Below are 16,197 nucleotides of genomic sequence, written 5' to 3'. Positions count from 1 at the left end.
AGTCACTGGGTTTGCTCTCGTTGACCGGCGCGGAGCAGGATGGGACCGTGGCTGACTATGCGCCGAGCCGAGGCCACGCCCCCTCAGGCGGCGGCGGCGACGCACGCGGGTAAGAAGTGGGCGGGGACCGCGGTCGGTGGCGCTGCGGGGCGGAGGGAGAGGCGGAGGGAGAGGCGGAGGGAGGGGCGGAGGGAGGGGCGGAGGGAGGGGCGGAGGGAGGGGCGGAAAGAGCAGAGGGAGGGGCGGAAAGAGCAGAGGGAGGGGCGGAAAGAGCAGAGGGAGGGGCGCAAAGAGCAGAGGGAGGGGCACAGGGGGCTGAGGAGTGCTGGGTTGGGCTTCCAGCTCCCTACAACGCAGAACAGTACTGGAGTTCGTGGAGCTGGAAGACTGCTGCCCGACTCTGGGCCCCGGGTAGGAAACGTTAAGTGCCAGCAAGTTAGCAGAGTGGTTCTTTGGCTGGCGCCTGAACCTCACCAGTCTTCGTCGCCCCTCCCCTGCCAACGCCTACCCCGCTTCGACCCGAGGGTGCGCTGTCCCTCTGGTCACTGTGATCACCGTCCATGGCCGCCTGCGGATACCCACGCCGCGCTCAGAAGAGGGCTCTGAGGCCATGCCCGCCTGTGGGGGCGGTGGCCGGGCTTCCGGGACCCCAGAGGGAGTCGTCGCGCGCTAGGTGGAGGGGACCACTCTGGAATCCGGCGGGCCCCGGGCGCAGATGCAGGAGCGAGTGGGGAGAGCCGCGTTCCTGGCATGTTTGCCTCGAGTTAGTCACGAAGGAATCGAAGAGAGCCTCAGTCTTCGAGGCTTTTCCCTTCCTGTGAGCCCCTTTGAGGCCAGCACATTGATTTTTTTTTCCTTTCGCAGAACAATTTCAGACCTCCTGGGGTCTATGCTAGGTATAAGGTGTATCCTTGTCCTCCATCAAGTAGCAAAGATAGACATGTAAACAAATTTTGACACTGTGATGACTGCCACAAAAAGCAGCATTATGAGGTTGAATGTAAAAGGATAACATTAGCGGCGGCGGGGGCCGGAGGATGAAGGAAGGCTTCCTGAGGTAGGCGCTGGCGAAACTGAAGTTGGAGAGAGCAAGTGGCATTTGCTGAAGTGCATTTTCCGGTAGAAAACTCCAGTGGTCCCTCACCTGACTGAGTGGCGCAGTCAGAGATAAATGGAACAGGTACGCTGACCAGAAAGGGCAAGATGGGCTAAACTTCGCCGTTGGGCCACTGGGCTTCCCCGCAGGATTTTAAAGGGCTAGCCAGTAGATGGATTTTGTTTTTGTTATTTTCGCAATTTATTTTCAAATATGTAATACGCGAACTTGGTACAACATTCATGTGATAAAAAGGTAGATACGTGGACAGGATGCGGTGGCTCACGCCTGTAATCCCAGCACTTTGAGAGGCCTAGATGGGCGGATCACTTGCTGTCAGGAGTTCGAGACCAGCCTGGCCAACATGGTAAAACCCCGCCTCTACTAAAAATACAAAAATTACCTGGGCGTGGTGGCGGGCGCCTGTAATCCCAACTACTAGGGAGGCTGAGGCAGGAGAATCGCTTGGACCCGGGAGGCGGAGGTTGCAACAGTGAGCCGAGATCGCGCCACTGCACTCCAGCCTGGGCGACAGAGTTAGACCCGTCTCAAAAAAAAAAAACTAAAAAGGTAGATACAATGATCAGCTGCTCCGCTCCGTTCTTTCTAGTGGTAACCATTGTTCCCCTTTTCTGGTGTTATCTTTTCAGAGTCTACAAATAAACATTTTATAAAGATGGTCCTTCAATACATATTCTACAGCCCAGTTAAAATGTGAGAGGCCATGATCTATAGGCAGCCATTTATAAAGGTAGATCGGGGCCGGGCACGGTGGCTCACGTCTGTAATCCCGGCACTCTGGGAGGCCGAAGCGGGAGGATCGCTTGAGCTCAGGAGTTCAAAACCAATCTGGCCAACATGGTGAGACCCCATCTTTACAAAAAATATATATATATCCAGGCATAGTGGTGTGCATCTGTGGTCCTGTGGTCCTGTGGTCCCAGCTACTTAGGAAGCTGAGGCAGTCAAGGCTGCAGTGAGCCACGTTCTGGCCACTACACTCCAGCCTGGGCATCAAAGTGACAAGACCAAAAAAAAAAAAAAAAAAAATGTGGTTTGGAAGGAGGCAAGAAAGAAGGCAGGAAAAGGATGGAATGTAAGTCCCTAAGGACACAATCTTACTCACAATTGTATCTCCAACATTTGGCATACTGCCTAATACGTAAGTATTTTATGAATTAATTAAATGAGAAGAACACAAGCCTAAATTAAGGCAATGGCAATGGAGAAGAAGAAACCAACTTGAGAAATATTTAAAGGTCATTGTCAATGGAACTTAGTGACTTTAATGGTTAATTTTATCTATCAACTTGACTAGGCAATGCTACCCATGTTACTCAGTTTTTGGTCAAACACTAGTCTAGTTGTTGCTATGAATTATATTTGTTAGATGTGATTAACATTTAAATCAGCAGACTTTGATTAAAGTAGATTACTCTCTATAATGAGGGTGGGCCGCATCCCGTCATTTCAAATTAAAACGAGACCCTTAAGAAGAAGCAATTCAGCCTCCAGACTGCAGCATCAAATCTCCCTGGGTCTCCAGGCTGTTTGTCTGCCCTGCAGATTTCAGACTTGCCAGCTCCCAGGATAATGTGAGCCAATTCCTTAAAATAAATCTCTTTCTGCATATACACATCCTATTGATTCTGTTTCTCTGGAGAACCCGTACTAATATAGTGTCTGACTGGATATGGAGGAGGAAGGGAAGGGAGAAATAGAAGATAGACGATGACTTTGGAGATTGAGTGACACTTATCTAGTCGCTTAAGTCAAAAACCTGAAAACTGGCCAGGCACGCCTGTTACGGGCTCACGCCTGTAATCCCAGCACTTAGGGAGGCTGAGGCAGGCAGATCATTTGAGGTAATTCAACACCAGCCTGGCCAACACGATGAAACCCCAAGACCACTAAAAATACAAAAATTAGCTGGGCATGGTGGCACATGCCTGTAACCCCAGCTCCTCAGGAGGCTAAAGCAGGAGAATTGCTTGAACCCAGGAAACAGAGGTTGCAGTGAGCCGAGATTGTGCCACTCCACTCCAGCCTGGGAGAGACTCCATCTGAAAACAAACAACAAAAAAAAATGCTGGGCGTAGTGGCTCACGCCTGTAATCCCAGCACTTTGGGAGGCTGAGGCAGGCAGATCACCTGAGGTCAGGAGTTCAAGACCAGCCTGGCCAACATGGCAAACCCCATCTCTACTAAAAATAAAAAAAAAATTAGCTGGGCGTGTTGGCGGGCACCGTAATACCAGCTACTCGGGAAGATGAGGCAGGAGAATCGCTTGAACCGGGAGGCAGAGGTTGCAGTGAGCCAAGATTGTGCCATTGCACTTTAGCCTGGGTGACAAGAACGAAACTCCGTCTCAAAAAAAAAAAAAAAAAAAAAGGCTGGACGTGGTGGCTCATGCCTGTAATCCCAGCACTTTGGGAGGCTGAGGCGGGTGGATCACTTGAGGTCAGGAGTTCGAGACCAGCCTGGACATGGTGAAACCTGTCTCTACTAAAAATACAAAAATTAGCCAGGTGTAGTGGCTCATGCCTATAATTCCAGCTACTTGGGAGGTTGAGGCAGGACAATGATTTGAACCCAGGAGGCAGAGGTTGTAGTGAGCCGAGACTGTGCCACTGCACTCCAGCCTGGGTGACACGCTATCAAAAAAAAAAAAAAAAAAAAAGAAAAAAAAACTGGGGCGTGTGTTGAAGGTGCTGTGGAAAAATTCAAGGGCTACGTGTATGCAGCATTGTTTTCAAAGCAGAAATTGAGAATTCATTTATAGTGGTGTGCATACTGCTTTTTCAAATGAGGAAACAGGAAAACAAGGGTCTAGACCTATATGTTAGGGACTTCCTTTAGTCTGTAAAACTTATGCCGGGTGTGGTGGCTCACACCTGTAATCCCAGCACTTTGGGAGGCTGAGGCAGGCGGATCACCTGAAATCAGGAGTTCCAAGACCAGGCTGGCCAACCTGGTGAGACCCCCGTCTCTACTAAAAATACAAAAAATTAGCTGTGTGTGGTGGTGCACTCCTATAATCCCAGCTATTTGGAAGGCTGAGGCAGGAGAATCGCTTGAACCTAGGAGGCAGAGGTTGCAGTGAGCCGAGATCATGCCACTGCACCCAGCCTGGGCAACAGAGCGAGACACTGTCTCAAAACAAAAACACAAAAAAACTTGTGATTCACAGGTTATTCTCTAGGGGAGCTCTATAATCACAAATACAGTGACAGTATTCCCATTTTACAGATGAGCAGACTAGGTAATCAATGTTTCTTAACAAATTAACATTAAAACTTCTGTCAGGAAGTTCCAGGCCAGGCACAGTGGCTCACATCTAAAATGCCGGCACTTAGGAAGGCTGAGGTAGGAGGATCACTTGAGCTCATTTCAAGACCAGCCTGGGCAACATGGCAAGATGCCATCTCTACAAAAAATAAAAAATTAGCTGGGCATGGTGGCGCACACCTGTAGTTCCTGCTACTCAGGAGGCTGAAGTGGGAGGGCAACTTGAGCCTGGGAGGTTGAGGCTGCAGTGAGCCATGATCATGCCACTGCACTCCAGCCCAGATGACAAAGCCAGCCCGTCTCAAAAAAAGTTTCATCATGGCTGGGTGCAGTGGCTTATGCCTGTCATCCCAGCACTTTGGGAGGCAGAGATGGGTGGATCACCTGAAGTCAGGAGTTCCACCAGCTACTCAGGAGGCTGAGGCAGGAGAATCACTTGAACCCGGGAGGTGGAGGTTGCAGTGAGCTGAGATCCCGACACTGCACTCCAGACTAAGTAACAGAGTGAGACTTCATGTCAAAAGAAAAAAAAAAGTTTCATCATTAAAGCTATAGAAGAGTAAATAAACAGCACAAATGAAGCAGAGCTACTTATAGGTTGTTTTTTTTTGAGACGGAATTTTGCTCTCGTTGCCCAGGCTAGAGTGCAGTGGCGCAATCTCTGCTCACGGCAACCTCCGCCTCCCAGGTTCCAGTGATTCTCCTGCCTCAGCCTCCTGAGTAGCTGGGATTACAGGTGTGTGCCACCATGCCCAGATAATTTTTTGTAGTTTTAGTAGAGATGGGTTTCATCGTGTTGGCCAGGCTGGTCTCGAACTCCTAACCTCAGGTGATCCACCCGCCTCAGCCTCCCAAAGTGCAGGGATTACAGGTGTGAGCCACCGTGCCTGGCTTTATAGTTTCTTTTTTTTTTTTTTTTTTTTTTTTTTTGAGACGGAGTCTCGCTCTGTCACCCAGGCTGGAGTGCAGTGGCGCAATCTCGGCTCACTGCAAGCTCCGCCTCCCGGGTTCACGCCATTCTCCTGCCTCAGCCTCCCGAGTAGCTGGGACTACAGGCGCCCGCCACCGCGCCCAGCTAATTTTTTTTGTATTTTTAGTAGAGATGGGGTTTCACCGTGGTCTTGATCTCCTGACCTCGTGGTCCGCCCGCCTCGGCCTCCCAAAGTGCTGGGATTACAGGTGTGAGCCACGCGCCCGGCCCCTTTATAGCTTTTTTTTTAAATTTATTTTATTATTATTATACTTTAAGTTTTAGGGTACATGTGCACAATGTGCAGGTTAGTTACATATGTATACATGTGCCATGCTGGTGTGCTGCACCCATTATAGCTTCTTTTTAAGAGGAAGTACCTTAAGCATCAGACTCAAAATCTTATAAAGATGGACTAGGTTAAGGCTGAAGAGCAGATTGTTTTAATTGGAAATAGGGGCAGGTCAAAACTCCTATTTATAAAAGTGCAAAATTATGGAGTCATTGCATGTTTTTTCTAATGATTTCTTGAGAAAAAGAGTACATGTAAAAACAAATTTTGGCAGAGCACAGTGGCTCATGCCTGTAATCCCAGAACTTTGGGAGGCCAAGGCAGGCAGGTGGATCACTTGAGGTCAGGAGTTCGAGACCAGCCTGGCCAACATGGTGAAACCCTGTCTCTACTAAAAATACAAAAATTGGCTGAGCATCATGGTGCACGCCTGTAGTCCCAGCTACTAGGGAGACTGAGGCGGGAGAATCGCTGGAACCCGGGAGGCAGAGGTTGCAGGGAGCTGAGATCCCACCACTGCACTCCAGCCTGGACAACAGAGCAAGATTACATCTCAATAATTAAATAAATAAAGTTTTTGATTTATATGATTTAAGTTAAATGAAATTTATTTTAAACCAAAACGAAAAACCAAAACCCTACCCCCATGAGTCTTAAGACACGAAACTGTCTCCATTCAACTTCCATATATTTTTCCATACTGACAGGGTGCCATAAAATCCTAGAGTACCTTCCCATTCCTGTCTGGCCAGCAGAAAAAACATGCCTTCTTCAGGGAGTGCCTAAAATCCACATGGTTAGTAAGCGCTCAGTAAGCCACACAAGCCATACTCTCCCCAGAACCTTAATCTTCTGACCTGACTTGTCCACTATGATGCTATAACCCAGTGCATTAACTGTCTTAGAGAAAGGGAATACTTTGCATGGAGAGTTATATAACTGCTAACTGGCCTCCCACCCACCCAATTTCCAAAGCGATCTTTTAAAATACACACCTGATCATTTACTCCCCTGAGCCTCCTCTCCCCACAGTCAAGCTTAGCTTTAGCCCTTTAACAAATATTTTAAGCATCTTGACTTTCTCTACTGGTAGATTTTAAGCTTAAGATTTTAAGGCATTGTCTGTTTCACCACCTTCTACCATTCACAGAGCCTGGCATGGTGCCTAATACATAGTAGTGGTTTTTACTTTTTATTTTTTGAGATAGAGTCTCTGTCACCGAGGTTGGAGTGCAGTGGCACAATCTTGGTTCACTGCAACCTCTACCTCTCTGGTTCAAGCGATTCTCCTGCCTCAGCCTTCCAAGTAGCTGGGACTACAGGCGTGCACTACCATACCTGGCTAGTTTTTGTATTTTTAGAAGAGACGGGGGTTTCACCATGTTGTCCAGGCTGGTCTCAACTCCTGACCTCAAGTGATCTGCCCACTTCAGCCTCCCAAAGTGCTGGGATAATAGGCATGAGCCACCACACCCGTCCTAATAGGTCTTTTAAAAAATGCAACCCACTGCTATGTCTTTCTTAAAAACCCTCCCTGACATCCGTGGTCCTCTGGTATTACAATATCCTGATCCGACTGCTCATTCCTGCCTTCTGGCTTCAGACATCTCTCAGAATCCGGTATATAGTTCTCATTCCTCCTTCAGAGAACTACCTGCTTTAACATCTCCATCCTCGTATGTTACTTGTATACTGCTTTATGGCTTATAACATGTTTTGACATTTCATTCCATCCTTCTAATTCTGCAAGGTAGGTTAACAACCCTCTTGCTTAGTAAGTGGCTGGGTTTTCAGGGACTTGAATTCAATTTTGATTCTGAACTTCATGCTTTCATTGACCATGCTCTCAAGTCAACTATCTGCCTCAATAGAATGTTATACTGCAATCACTTATTTCTCAAGGATTATTGCAGTGGCTTTCAAAACTGTGTGCGCCTCAAACTCCTTTGGAGCTTAGGGAAAATAGCTATCACAAACTCTCATCACAGAAACTACCGTGGGACCAGAGTGCTACTATGCTATAGTGATATTGGCTCATTATTTTAGCCCATACATCGAGTATATTCCTCATCTTAGCGCACTATAATCTGGTTCACTCTTGCCATCTTCTCTCTCCTTTTCAAAACCAACCCCTTTTATTCTGGTTATCTTGAAGTGTTTTTCACCTCTGCTCACAGTAGTTCCAGCAATAAAGAATGCCCTTCCTTCTAAAATCATTACTGTAACGGTAATTAAGAGACCTACATTCTAGTCCTAGCTCTGTGATCTTGGGAAAACACTGTAAAATAAAGAGTACACCTAGAACTTGAAATTTCCTTCTACCTTAAAATGAATTATTATCTATAGGTCTAGTTTGTACCACTGTATATTCCTTACATTTTATAAGAACATTTTGTTGGCTAAATAGACTTACAAACTTGAGAAAGCTTCGTATTCATGAACAAACATAATCATACAAAATGCCAAGGCACTAGGAAATAAAATATTATGGTGATAACTAAATTCAAGTCTCCCAGAGGAACTGCATAGTCTTGGGTCACAGCTTTCTCCAAGTCTCAATTTCCTTTATGTTTTTCAACATCAAAAGGGAAAGTAATGTGAAAAAAATATGCTTCTAAACAAAAAAAGCACTGTACAAATGTTAGAAATTATATTGTTTCTGATGGCTGATAAAATATCATCAAAGAGAAGTGCTTCTGTAAAAGTTTTATTTATCCCCACAACAACCCTGTGAGGTAGGGTGATCAGGGCATTTGAAGATGAGAAAACTAAATCTACATTACTTGTTCACGGCTATACTGCATAGTAAATAAGAAGAAATTAAATTGAGATTTTAAAATGTCCATGACTTTGTATTGATTCACGTGGAAACAAGGCAGAGAGAATATTAACTCCCCCCCACCTTAATGCCAAAAGGACACTGCCTTGAAAAATCCCATTTCAAAAGATGTAAGTAGTATTTCATTGCTTATTTCTACAAAGATTTATAAAATAAAAAAATAGTGAAATATTTTACAGATAATATATATAATGGTCTCATTCAGGGACATGTCCTTTAGCTATGTATATGGTCAACTATTCCAAGTCCTAGAAATGCAAACCCTTAAAAAAGTATGAAAGACAAAAATGATAATGAGCAGTAGCCTTAATCTTCTTTATTATTCCTCCATGTATCTTGAATAAGCTCTGTGAAATCTGGTCCCAGTTAAAAAAAAACAAAAACAAAAACAAAAAAAAACTCTACCACAAAGAGATGTCTGGTGAACTTTAATTTTGTTGCCTACTCTCAAACCAGAGTCACATTTAGCTAAAACACTGATTACCCAATACTGGCTATTAGAATCACCAGGAGAGCTTTAAAGAAAAAACAAAGCAAAACAAAACCAAGCAAACAAAAAAAAAAAAAACAGAACTCTCAGGCCCCTCTTGAGATCCAGTGAGACAATTTTCCAGGGGGTAGGCCCCAGGAATCTATTTTAAAAGCTCCTCAGAGTAATTCTAATGGTCAGGTTTTGGAATCAACTGATGTATCTTAAAATACTAATATCAAAAGCATAAACTAGTATAAACTTGTCGCTCTCTCCCCCCCCGCCCCACCCTTTTTTAAAAAAAGATCTCAAATCATGTTATATCTCCAGAACTCTTGCCTCTGGGCAAATTTCAATTCAAGATACAGAGAAACATTTTATAAAAATGTATCCTAGTTAGTGAGACTTGGATTCCAATAATAAGTAGCATTTAAATATAAGATACTGAGTTTTGTGGTTCATATTCTGAAAATTCTTAAATGTATTTTATACAGGTTTGTCGTAGGCTTTCAACTCGGGGAAGACATGAGAAGTAATGACATCAGCACTAAAAAAATACTATACTCAATTATAGCTCATGAGAGGAATAAGAAAGTGAATAAATGACAACCCTAAGGCCTTTTGGCCCATACACTTTTGTTCCCAGTCCACTCTTCCCCTATAAGGGGAAATAAAATAAACATTCTTTACTAGTTGCTTGGCATAGTTATTCGGTGGGTAACTATTAACTAAGTTAATTTAGATACACAAGATTAAAAGAGATAACAAATAAATACCTAGGAAGACAAAGAGAAGTCAGGTCGGAAAACCTTAACTAGCTAATGATGTAGTATGTAACACCATCATATTAGTACAATTAAATAAAGGCTTCAATGTCCTTTACATTTTAGCTTTATGTGATTGACACAGACACGGAAGAGATCTGGTCCTTATGAAGAATTCTGTGCTCGCAGGAAAGATTTGTAGGAATAATGAAATGCTTTCTTCATTGATGAGATGAAGTCTCTGTTTTTCAGGCAAGTTGACGGAATAAAACAATGAGAAACGAACTTCTTTAGAAGGTTGAATGAAAGTAAGATCTAGATGAAAAAGTCATTGGCCAAAGATAATTTTTTAAAAAAACCATTCTATGTTAACCCTTGGAAAAAAAAAAAAAAAAAAAGCAACCCAGAGAAATACAAAAAAACAATGTACACATTCATTTCACTGACAGTTACAAGAAAATAGCCGTTTATAGAAGTTACACAATGCTTTCAACAAATCCCAAACAAATTTTGGGAAACAGATAAAGCCATTGGGTAAAAATAAATATACATACTAGCTAATATAAAACAATTTATGGTTACGAATTGTCATCAATTCTCTTAGGACACAAGGAGAAATATGGTGATATAAATCTGATGAGGGCTACATATATTACATGGAATTAAAAAACAACTAATTAAAACATCCTAACAATGATACAAATATTTAAAAGAATGTCTTAAAAGTCAGACATTTACCACTGGAAATAGCACGACTTTAATATGTACTCCAGAGTTGTAATGTGTATACAGGTCACTTTCGCTGTGTCTCATCAGGTATCCACCTTTCCTGCATTTACTAGTCAGTTTTTTAAGAGTTCATGTTTCCTGTGTGAGCTGAAGGGACTGGGCATATTTCAATTTAAAAAATATACACCTCCGATTAACTAAATGGAAGTTTTTTACCTCTACCAACAGATAAAGAAAAGAGAGGATAACGGGAAGACAAAACATTGTATTAAGGTAGAAGGAAGCTGGCTAAATTGTCTCTGTAAATTATCTTAAATTTTGTATTAACAAATTTAAAATGACTCAAATAAAATAACGAAGAAAAAATATATTAATTTGGCCTCAAGAAATTTTCTCAAGCCATATAAAATTTTCTTAGTTTATTTCTTTACGGAAGTATCTTATGCTTGATCAGCTGACTTAAAGGAACTCTCCTAGTGTGGGACTGAAAACAACTTTATCATTGATAAAAGACGATTAGTTTAAAAAGTTGGTTTTTATTATTGAAGTGCCCACAGGCAGAAGAGTATAGGTGCTTACATTTCCCTTTAGATTATGGGAAAGCCCTTTTGAGAATGCACTAAATCAGGAAATCTTTCAGCAATCAGAATGCATGCTGAAAGTTCAGATCTTTTAACTTTTGGGTTTCGCTGTTTGAGCATAAAAAGGAAGGGAGCAGGGAGAAATATAACTAGGTTCACAATTTTGAGCAAGAGCATATGTAAAGGTAACGTATGTACATTTTATTTCAAGAAAGACAGAAGACAAACAGCATAAAGATGCCCAGATGCCCTAAAGATAAATACATTTCAAAGATTCTCATTAAAATGAATCTGTAGTATTTTTTTCCTGCAAGCAAAATACCTTTCTTTAAATAAAATTAAAAAAATCAGTATTCTGAATTGCAAATGCTTTTGCTTTTTTTTTTTTTTGCAGAAAATCTGCCATGATTATTTTTTTAATGAATAAGGATTTTCCACAAAACAGGCTTGCTCTACATGCTAGATTTTTAAACAGTTCAGTGACACAATATGCTAACTACATACACAACAGATAATATAGTAAGAAAACACTCAACCTGATGAAAAGTTAAAATCTTCATTAATACACTGAAAATTGACATAACTCATGCCTTTAAAATCAAAAATACAAAAATTAAATGTTTTCCTAAAAAGATTTCCTTATTTTAAGGATTCATTTGAAAATGAAGCTGCATGTAATTTGTACAGTAAGTTGTACAAGTAAACAGGTAATATACATAAAAAATTAATTGACATACTCCTCAATTATCAGTTGTCCACCTTTAATTTCCAATACTGTACTTTCTTAACAAGCATACAAAATATCAAACTTCTCTTTAGAAAAAGTGCCGTTCTTTGACATCCTTTACACAAAAACAGTCTGAGCCTGTGGCATGTTAATGCAGTTGAGAGGCAAAGCATACGAACTTTTACAAATTCTACCTTCCATAAAAAGCCTCCCGAAAAGGAGATTACACGCCACTATAAAAATATCAACCTCTTGTGGTAGCTGCATTAGAGAACCAAGGCTTGAAGACTATTTTCATATAGCATAGAAAAACCACTATGAAAGCATATTAACTGCATTGGTGGCTTGGGAGTGTACTGTGCCACAGGATTATGCATAGCTACTGTTAGGTACCAAGACTGTTATACAGTTTTAAATTGATTGTAACTGAGAGCATAACAGAGGTACTACCAGCCCATGCAAAATAACTAAAAATACTGAGTCACTGTGCTGAATACTTCATTCCTGGAGAAAACCAAAGGCAGCAGTAACTAAATCAAGCCAAACAGGTGACCAAACTTTCTCCTCAAAGATTTGTGAGCACAGTGAAGTCTGAGGTATACCTTTATCCGTTAAATCTGTGTGCCATTGCAAGATATTACCCTTGAGAATATACGCCATCACAATGGTTTAAATCTTTTGTATATTAGTCATTCATATATTCTTATCTACCCAGTCTCTTGATTTTTGAAAAGATTTCACCTACAGTAGAATATTACAGAAACAAAATATAAATGCATGTCTTTCTAAATGAAACTTACATGGACTAAAAGTAGAGAATATTTTTAAACAAATATACAATGTGCAGGCAGACAAAGCAGGAAAACGGCCATTCAAATGTATAATAAAAAACTAAAAATTGACTATCTCCAGAAAACTATGAAGCGCCTCAACTAAAAGGAATGCATAATGAAATTCTAATCTAATACAGGTCAAAAATGTAAAAAGGTTATAAACCTTAACAGGAAAAATAAAACAACTTTTACTGGCCATTCCTGTTGAAATGAGAATCATAAAGTAACAGAAAAGTGGCTACAAACCCACTTAGAGCACCAAACAGAGAGAAAATAAAAGTCCATTTTCATCTCTGTTATTATCATAAAATCCTGTGTGACTACAGGTCAAACTGCTGGTGGCAGAAACAGAATTCTTTATAAACTGCAGATGTCCTGTACATAAAAAATTTCACTGGAGTTGCACTAGTTCTAAAGACTCTTCTGTTTTAGCCTACCTACTATATGTATTCAATCTGAGATAGATAAAGTCTCTTTCTGTAACCCTTGATTATTATTGGGCACCAAAGATAAGAAAAGCAAGACGGGGTACAAAAATGCAAAATTTCAACAGTAATGGCAATGTTTTTGTCTTAGTCCAAAAGGGTCCTGCATTCTCTCCCCCTTCAGTGATTTGACAAGTCTTTGTACTTAATCTGGGGGCAGCAAATCATGCAAGCGAAATCTGTCTCTGATGTGTGGTCGAACATCTTCATTCTGTGTGGAAAAAAGACAATTTTTAAAAAGGCATTAAATTTCAAAGATATGATCCTCATAACATAGACATTCTTACCTTGCAGAGAAAACACACCAGTTTTTATTTTACGACATATTTTATTTGCCAAATAGAGATACTACACAGATGCAGTTAAATTTAGATTTTGAAAAGAATTTCGTTGAAGATTTTTTTTTTTAATTTTTATTTTTTCAGAGTCTTGCTCTGTTGCTCAGGCTGGAGTGCAATGGCACAATCTCAGCTCACTGCAACCTCTGCCTCCTGGGTTCAAGCGATTCTTGTGCCTCAGCCTCCAAAGTAGCTGGGACTACAGACGCCCACCACCATGCCTGGCTAATTTTTTGTAATTTTTGTAGAGGCAGAGTTTCACCATGTTGGCCAGGCTGGTCTTGAACTCCTGACCTCAGGTTATCTGCCCACCTTGGCCTCCCAAGAAGATTTGTTTGTTTAAAAATTAGCCAGGCGTGGTGGCGGGCGCCTGTAATCCCAACTACTTGGAAGGCTGAGGCACGAGAATCCCTTGAACATGGGAGGCGGAGGCTGCAGTGAGCCGAGATTGCGCCACTGCACTCCAGCCTGGGCGAAAGCACAAGATCCTGTCTCAAACAAACAAACAAACAAAAAACAGTGGGATTAAGTAGGTGTGCACCACTACATCCTGCCAAAGTTTCATCAAGCAATAGAGGCCAAACCAAGACAGGTAAAAGAGAATTCTAATTTCTACACTGGTCTTTAAAGCTAAGTGTTCCATGCGATATAGAAATAGAATTCCTAGAATAAAGTTTCAGTAGCACAAGCATTAATTCTAAATGTGAATTATAAGACCAAAATGAAAAATTTAATTTTGTTTGTTTTGTTTTGTTTTGAGACAAAGTCTCACTCTGTTGCCCAGGCTGGAGTGCAGTGGTGCAATCTCGGCTCACTGCAACCTCCGCCTCCCGGGTTCAAGTGATTCTCCTACCTCAGCCTCTAGAGTAGCTGGGATTATAGGCGCCCACTACTACGCCCAGCTCATTTTTGTATTTTTAGTAGAGATGGGGTTTCACCATTTTGGCCAGGCTGGTCTCGACCTCCTGACCTCAAGTGATCCGCCTGCCTCGGCCTCCCAAAGTACTGGGATTATAGGCGTGAGCCACCACACCCGGCCAATTTAATGTTATTTCTAACACAACTGCTTAGCAACTTGTAAGAGAAAGACCACTGAAATAGTAAAGATATTCAATCTATAAATTCTTAAGTACTGATAAGCATAATGTTAATATAATATATAAAGTCTGAAAATGTGGTTGGGCATGGTGGCTCACGTCTGTAATCCCAGCATTATGGGAGGCTGAGATGGGCAGATAGTTTGAGCCCATGAGTTCGAGACCAGCCTGGGAAACATGGTGAAATCCCATCTCTACAAAAAATACAAAAATTAGACAGGTGTGGTGGCACATGCCTATAGTCCTAGCTACCCAGAAGGCTGAGGCAGGAGGATAGATTGAGCCCAGGAAGTCAAGGCTGCTGTGAATAGTGATTGTGCTACTACATTGCAGCCTGGGTGACAGAACAAGACCCTGCCTCAAAAAACAAAAAAGTTTGAAAATGCACGTAATCTTTTTCAACCTTTGCTCTTATCTCCCATGACAGATGACTTTATCATCATCATCATTATTATTTTGTAAAGAGCTGGAATCTCACTATGTTGCCTAGTATGACCTCAAATTCCTAGGCTCAATCAATCCTCCTGCCTCAGACCCTAAAGTAGCTGGCACTACAGGCGCCTATGATGGCACCTGTGACCTGGCTCACAATTGACTTTATAAGTCAGTACACACAAAGCAAAGACATTTAAAAATATTTATTTCAATATAGTTGAGCTAACAAAAACACAACAGAAAAAGACAAGCTATACTTACCAGTTCTACAAGCTTCTCCAGGAATGGAATCAATTTTAGGAGTTCATTGTCATTTTTATCCATAAACCAACTTTCTATAGGGATTCCATTAGAAAGCTAAAACAATAAATAAGTAATTAAATCCTCTTTTACTTATATTTTACCTAGTTTGGAAAAAGTTAAAAAATAAACAAAGATTCATTAAGTAAACACTGATCTAAAAGTTCCTTTGAAAAGTAATGTCACCAGACTTTTTCTTTGACATCTCAATAGTGCCAGAGACAGAGGATAAGGAAATAAATTGAAGCCTATTGGTTTTTCAGTGTCATTTCTTCTCAGAGTATATAAAACTAAACAAGAAAGTTCCATTAAAATACATTTTACAAGGATCATTAATATAACTAAAATATTCCATTATTCCTTCAAGAAATAGTTACAATTAGTACAATGCTAGGTAGGCACTGTGAACGATGGGACACCGCCAATCTAAAGAGAATACAGAAAAGCGTATACTTTTTTTCCCTTAAATACAGTGACCATATCTCCCATTCATTATTCTATTCCCATCGAGTAGGATGATAACTTAAAATATAGTAGAAACTTAACAAATTAATGGTATTTCATTGAAGAGGAGCCTAAAAACAAGAATGCAAGCCATATTTATTTTATGGTGAATAATCTCTGGGATAAAATGTTTTAAAATTTAGGCTAAATGTTGTATATGAGATGGAGGATAATTGATATAATTTTATCTAGGAACCAAGATGAAATTCTTAAAAGACATTTTTAAATGTAAACAAATAAAAGTAAGGACCTAAATATAACTTAGTATCATATATAGCTTTTCTCTTGTTTTCTTTTTATTATAGACATTTTGAAACAGGACAAATCTAGTTTATACTCCAATCCACTTTGCATCATCCCTATTCTGGACTGGTTTATTGTGAAGCAAATTTAAGAAATCCTGTCACATGGGGCTGGGTGTGGTAGCTCACACCTGTAATCCCAGCACTT

General features: G+C 41.1%; 1 protein-coding gene and 1 pseudogene across 11 annotated transcripts in view; one reads left to right on the top strand and one right to left on the bottom strand.

The window, feature by feature from the left end:
• The first annotated feature begins 39 nt into the window (after window positions 1–39).
• Window positions 40–2,732, top strand: LOC100937646 (uncharacterized; annotated as a pseudogene).
• Window positions 2,733–10,167: 7,435 nt separating this feature from the next.
• CTDSPL2 (CTD small phosphatase like 2) overlaps window positions 10,168–16,197 on the bottom strand; it is a 105,954-nt gene continuing 99,924 nt past the window's right edge. For all 11 annotated transcript variants that reach the window (XM_002825394.6, XM_054532743.2, XM_009249786.4 and 8 more), the window contains 2 exons: window positions 15,205–15,300; window positions 10,168–13,284 (listed from right to left, as the gene is read on the bottom strand). In XM_002825394.6, coding sequence (XP_002825440.1) covers window positions 13,219–13,284; window positions 15,205–15,300 — 162 coding nt within the window. In that variant the 3' untranslated portion in view covers window positions 10,168–13,218. The remainder of the gene's footprint in view (window positions 13,285–15,204; window positions 15,301–16,197) is intronic.

Source organism: Pongo abelii, chromosome 16, assembly GCF_028885655.2.
Source record: "Pongo abelii isolate AG06213 chromosome 16, NHGRI_mPonAbe1-v2.0_pri, whole genome shotgun sequence".
NCBI lineage: Eukaryota > Metazoa > Chordata > Mammalia > Primates > Hominidae > Pongo > Pongo abelii.
This window is presented reverse-complemented; position numbering and strand designations above follow the sequence as displayed.